The sequence below is a fragment of the Daucus carota genome, chromosome 1 (genome assembly GCF_001625215.2).
Source record: "Daucus carota subsp. sativus chromosome 1, DH1 v3.0, whole genome shotgun sequence".
NCBI lineage: Eukaryota > Viridiplantae > Streptophyta > Magnoliopsida > Apiales > Apiaceae > Daucus > Daucus carota.
The window spans coordinates 28,738,124-28,743,999 of record NC_030381.2 but is presented as its reverse complement, the minus strand read 5'-3'; the positions used below and the strand labels follow the sequence as shown (position 1 = coordinate 28,743,999).

General features: G+C 33.8%; 1 protein-coding gene across 1 annotated transcript; it reads right to left on the bottom strand.

Moving 5' to 3' along the window:
* Positions 1–2,200: 2,200 nt before the first annotated feature.
* LOC108193472 (uncharacterized) lies at positions 2,201–5,135 on the bottom strand. The gene is made up of 2 exons (XM_017360174.1): positions 3,887–5,135; positions 2,201–2,491 (listed from the first exon to the last, which is right to left on the bottom strand). Exons 1-2 carry the CDS (start codon positions 5,046–5,048, stop codon positions 2,481–2,483), a joined length of 1,173 nt encoding a protein of 390 aa, XP_017215663.1. The 5' UTR covers positions 5,049–5,135; the 3' UTR covers positions 2,201–2,480.
* Between the last annotated feature and the right edge of the window lie 741 nt (positions 5,136–5,876).

Sequence of the window (5,876 nt, the reverse complement as noted above, 5' to 3'; positions counted from 1 at the left end):
AAAATATATTATATGGTTAATATAATAATAATAGAAAATAAATATAGAAATTATTATTGGAGTGAAATAATCTTAAAGCTATATGATTTTATATAATCATTATTAAGAAAGTTAATAGGATAGGAGTTGCTATAATTATCGATGATAAGCCAAATTGGATCTTATTAAATGACTATTGATATTGTTATTATAATATTTTTGTATTGAAAATTGATTATTAATCTAAATAAAATACTGACCAAGATATTTAGGTGAATTTTAGTAGTTAATTAGTTTTTTAGTGTTTTTAAATTAATATTATATTTTAATTTATAATTGACGTGATTCACATCTTTATTTTTTAGTAGCATCATAATTACATATAGAATATTCAATCTAATGTCATCTTTCTAATCAATTTGATTTTAATGATATAATATTTATAAAATACTGTACCAAATTATTAATTAACTAAAACCAAACTACAAACCAACTAACAAATTCAGAAATATAGATGTGAAGTTGTTGTCATAGTTTTTCTTAATATACACGAAAGTACGAGTAATATTTATATAGGAGTTAGGACCTAAATAGTTCGGACAAGTCTAATCAATGACGTTTTTTTTCTTGGAAATAAATATAAAATGAGAAAATTAAAGAAGTCAAAAAACACGGAAGCCGGGAACTAAAATTTTATAGCATTACATAATGCTTCAAAAGGCTTGACCAGGGCCATGTGTAGCACATATATTGTAAATATAATATAGGTAATAGGAGTATTAACCTGGACCATATAAGCAAAGAATAATTTGTCTATGAATTCTGATTCTTTGAAGCAAACATTTCACATGCCTGGCCCGCAGCAAACGGCAGGACACAGGAATTAGTAGGATCAGGGCCATGGCTTATACACATTTTATAAGTACAGTTTTTGACCATTTCTATAACCACTTCAACCTTAAAAGCACGCCTTTTATGACCCCTATTTCAATACATTGAACTTCTGATGCCAGATTGTCAATAAAAGGTTTTCAATGTAAGAATACTAAAGTGTCTCTCTTCTAGTTTTCTTTTTTTTACTTTCAATACTCAGCTGTGAATATGTATTTTAAACTACTATATTTGATCTTTCATTACTGACAGATAGTCAAATTACGTTATATTAGAATCTCTTTTTCTATTGTTAAAAGTTACTCCCTCTGTCCCTCTTATTTCTTTACAGTTACTATTTTGGGATGTCCCTCTCATTTCTTTACGTTACTATAAATAGTAAGTTTTTCTCATCATTACACCCACTATCTTCCCCTACTATTTCATATTTAACAATAAAAACTACTACTACACCCACTACTTTCCTCCAATATCTCAAATCTATTATTAAATATTGATAGGTCCCACCACTTTACCCACTTTTCATCTAACTTTACTCATTTTTCATATATTGTCTTGGTCTCCGTGTCCCCCTCCAATGTAAACAATTGAGGGGGACGGAGGGAGTAAATGTTACACAGGAATGTATATAACAGCCACATTAGGTTATTTCTATATTTTCCTACCATATTGCCTTGCAAGGTTCCGGATTGATGCACAAAAGATCTATTCAGGCCGGATCCAGACCATACAAAAAACATCCGGATTTTTTCAAAATAGATCGCGGGCTTTTTTAAAAATCCCGGATGAAATTAAAATTGGATGTGCTAGATTTTTTTCTCGGATCGGATTTCCGATTTTTTGAACATCTCTATAATCAGGCCTATGTCTTCGATGGTATAGATTTAACCCAAATTTAGAAGACAAGCCTACTTGTCTTGTTAATGCAATCAATGTCGAATTTGCATCTCAAAAGAAGTCTTCAAGTCTTCTGCTAAGGAATGTAGAAAACAATCAATGCTAGACTTCGCGTTTGCACTAGCAATCTTCCATTGCGTGTAGAAAATGAATTAGTGAAGCACACAGAAAGCTTTATTCTTGCGCCCTAGTAAAATCGTGATTTTTCATTGAACCGCATCTGTGATGTCTGGATCGTTTTAGGTTACTTGAAATAACATAATATTGACTGAGAGACGATGCAAATGAGGAATGTGTAATCCTCATTTGTAATTTTAGTATCTGGCCTCGAACAATGTCGATGGTGCAAAACTGCAGATGGGGACTGGTGCTTGATTAACCAAAACTGATCAGATTAAACTTAATTTGTAAAGAGAAACCAAGAGACCACAGATGAAGGCAAAACAGAAGGATGCTGTAAAAACTCGCGAGATGTTTCACATATATAGTAATATAGAAAGAGCAAAAATCTAATCATGCGACCTTAACATGAACGATACATCAGGCCTCAGTTCCGTAATTAAGTGTCAACTCATACAATGTCTCTCCAGTGAGACCATTTCTGTCAAATTCAACTTAGATATGAGTACATTTTCCCGGACACATTTTCCTTCCTTCAAAAGTTGAACTACTGCAGACATACTTCATCGTCTTGTCAGCTCTTCTAGGTATGACTAGTCTTTACCTGCAAAACAAGAATTCAGAGTTCAGACAATCTTCCCTTTCTGCATGTGTCCAGTCACTTACAAGGACCATATCCTACATCGGCTAGGACGACAGAGACCAAAAAAATCTTCCAATTTATGAAGAGAATTTAAGCTCAAGATACATTCTTATCACATAATTACAGCATCAAAAAGCAAATCCTCCAAGTTCATGCCAGCCTCTTATTAGTTGTAATGTGCTTCCCAGAGACATGTTTGTCAGGATGGTAGTACTAATAGTACAAGTAAATAAATAGTAAGTAGTATTGGTAGTAATATGGGAGTAAGACTGTAAGAGTGTCAAGGGGTACTACAGTAGTATAAATAGCAGTTGTATTGTTAAATTTTAATTTATGATTTATATATATAAAAAAGAGTGTTTTCCACCACGCTTTTCTCTCTAGTGTATCTCTCTCTCTCAAAATGTCTTCTTCTACGATTTTCTATCTGATTTCTGGCTCCCTCTACATTTCTAGTTTCTATCTCCCTGTTTCTGTCTCTCTCCTGCTAATTCTCTCTCAAAATTATAAAAATATACAGAAAACTACCTCAGAAATCATTGATTCCTGCAACATGTTTTATTACGCCTATTTTGTTGAGATGGCCATATATGTAAATATGTAATCTCCATTTTAAGGATAGTCCGAATTCTATGTTTATGTATCAATGACTTAGTGGCTCTGATGAAATAAGAGATATCTATGTTGTAATATATCGAACCAGACGAGACATTATATGAAGCACCTAACATCAAAAACATAGATAAAATAAATTTTAGGTAAATTTTGCATTGAAAATGTAGTTGGGACATAATATGATAAAAAGCTAAATTCACTAGTAAGAATTAGCACTTGCTGTGAAAGACTACTAGAAATAATATTGAAACTAAAGCCACTACGCTGCTACTCATACATACATACATATATAAATATATATATGCATTTTAATAAATTCTTACACAAAAATTAAATTAAACAAATTAAAGGTAAAACACACTAAGATATTAGGCCCGTCGGTATAAATGAAATCTATATTGACATATATAATAATTAAACTGATAAATCTTCGAGTTAATTCTTTTAAATTTATCTTTACAAGTTCGGATTTTCCGGTCAATTCTATTTAAAAAAAATTATAAGAGAACAGTATTTAAGTTCCAAGAAGCCATAGAAGAGAATGGTCAAGCCTAGCGACAAGTTTAGGTTTTTGTTCATCTGGGAACATATGGAGGATGTTGTATGGTAAAATGAAAAAGGATATTATATGTAAAAGTTAATCGCCTACTCCATTAAGTGACCATAATCAATCTACATAATATCTTTTTATCTACAGGTTCATTTGAATTACAGAAGACATTAACCAGTGAAAGTGAGTACCTTTGAGTTCTGGTTTGAGGGTTTCAACTAAATTTGTCACAGTAGAACAGACCGTTGCTTCAGAAGATAATGAATTAGCAACTCTCTCAAGAGATCTCAGCTCTTCATGAAACTCCGACTGCAGAACCATTGAAGAGAAATGTTCATCCACAACCAATCCAAAACACTTCACAACATTTGCAAGCGTAGGAACCCAATTACAAGCTTTCAACCCCAACACAGACGAACCTTTAGGACAAGGATATGCTTGAGGAAACCTTTCATACTTCCTCAACCACTTCCCCAAGTACCGAATCAAACTCATCAACTCCTCACCATTTAACTTACTAACACACGACAAAAACATCACTTCATCGAGATCCTTACGTGCAATTAGATAATGCAAACACAACTCATTAGCCGAAAATCCATCATACGCAACCATCAACAAAACTGCAGCCTCCTTAGCTAAATTCCTAACTTTCCCTCCAATCCCTTTAACATCTGCCCTCTCAATAGCCTCTAAAACCTCACCCTCCCAATCCTTCCTCAAACTAACCATACTACCATAAACCTCTCTCGAAGGACTCAAAAAATACTTCAAAATCGAAACAAAATCACCCAATTGAACATCCTTAACATGTTTTAAAAACAAACAAACCAACTCAGACCTTCCTTTCACAATCAAATTACCAACCAAATTACCCGAAACCAACGGAGTCACAAACCCAAAAACAATCAAACTTTCCAAAACCTCCCAAACCTCCAAAACAACACAACCCTCTAAAACCAATACCAACGCATCAAAACCCAATAAAGATCCAAACTTTCCAATCAATTTCTCAACCCCATCATCCTCACCAACAGAAACACCAATTTTCTCACCACAAGAACCAAAAAAACCCTCCAACATCTCTAAAAACTCAATCTTGCCAAACCTACTAGGGTTTTTCAATTTTCTTTTCAGGGCCTTCACGAACTTCTGACCCAGTTCAATAATCTGCAAATCAAGCTTAGATATCTCCCACCCATCATCACATTTTGAGAGAAGTGATGAAATTTTACTCTGGGGTTTTAGACCGAGTAAAATTGGATCTGCGTTTAGGGGAATCGGGTAGTTTGAATCAGAAGTAAGGTGGGTCTTGTTGGCTGATGCCTTTGTAATAGTTTCAAGCAAAGACATGGCTGCAACTCGGGGATAAATTTTAGTAGGGTTTAAGGGGAGAGTCGAGGAAGAAACATGGGCCGGTCAAGTACTTTTGTTGGGCAATTTTCCTATTTTATTAACAAATAATCAATATAAATTATATACTCCCTTTTTCCCCCCTATATATCTTTTTTCTACTCAGAAACATATTTTAGGATTTTTTTCATAAATATCCAAATATAAAAGAAACTTTACAAAAATTCATCATTTTTTTAAAATAAATTGTAAAAAAGTATCTTTTTAAAAAAAAAATTACAAAAATACGGAGATTGCATTTGCAACTGCTAGCAATTATACATACACCAAAAAATGTAATTTTGAAAAAAATCTGTTAAAAACTAAATTTAATTGCAAAATAAGTTGCAAGTGGTTGCAAATGATGAAAAATGAGCGTCCCTGCGAGACCAACGCTAATATCATACAAGCAACCATAAAATCAACTAAAAGCAAATTAGAAGTTGTTAAAAACAACCAGAGTCCATCATCTTCGTCTTCCCGTATACCAGACCTCTTCCCCCGTCCACCTATTCGATCTCAAATTCTTCGATTTCACGTGTAATCAGCAAAATAGCAGTCAGCAATGGTGATTTGTAGAGGTAAGATGCGTGTCTATAATTGTCGGAATCCGAGAGAGGCGAGGTCGGCCGTGTAAACGATGCTGTAGAAGTGGAAACATATAGAGGGGTTGACAGAGTGAGGTCCAATTGTATATATGTATATGTGTAGTTGTGTGTGTTGCATCCTTCGTGATGGTGGCTGATTAGTGGGTTGCGAGTTTGGTGGAAGGCGATGGTTATGGGTGCT

Bases quoted from the DNA above. Each gene is read 5' to 3' on its own strand.
- LOC108193472 (XM_017360174.1), bottom strand. From the start codon at position 5,048: ATGTCTTTGCTTGAAACTATTACAAAGGCATCAGCCAACAAGACCCAC.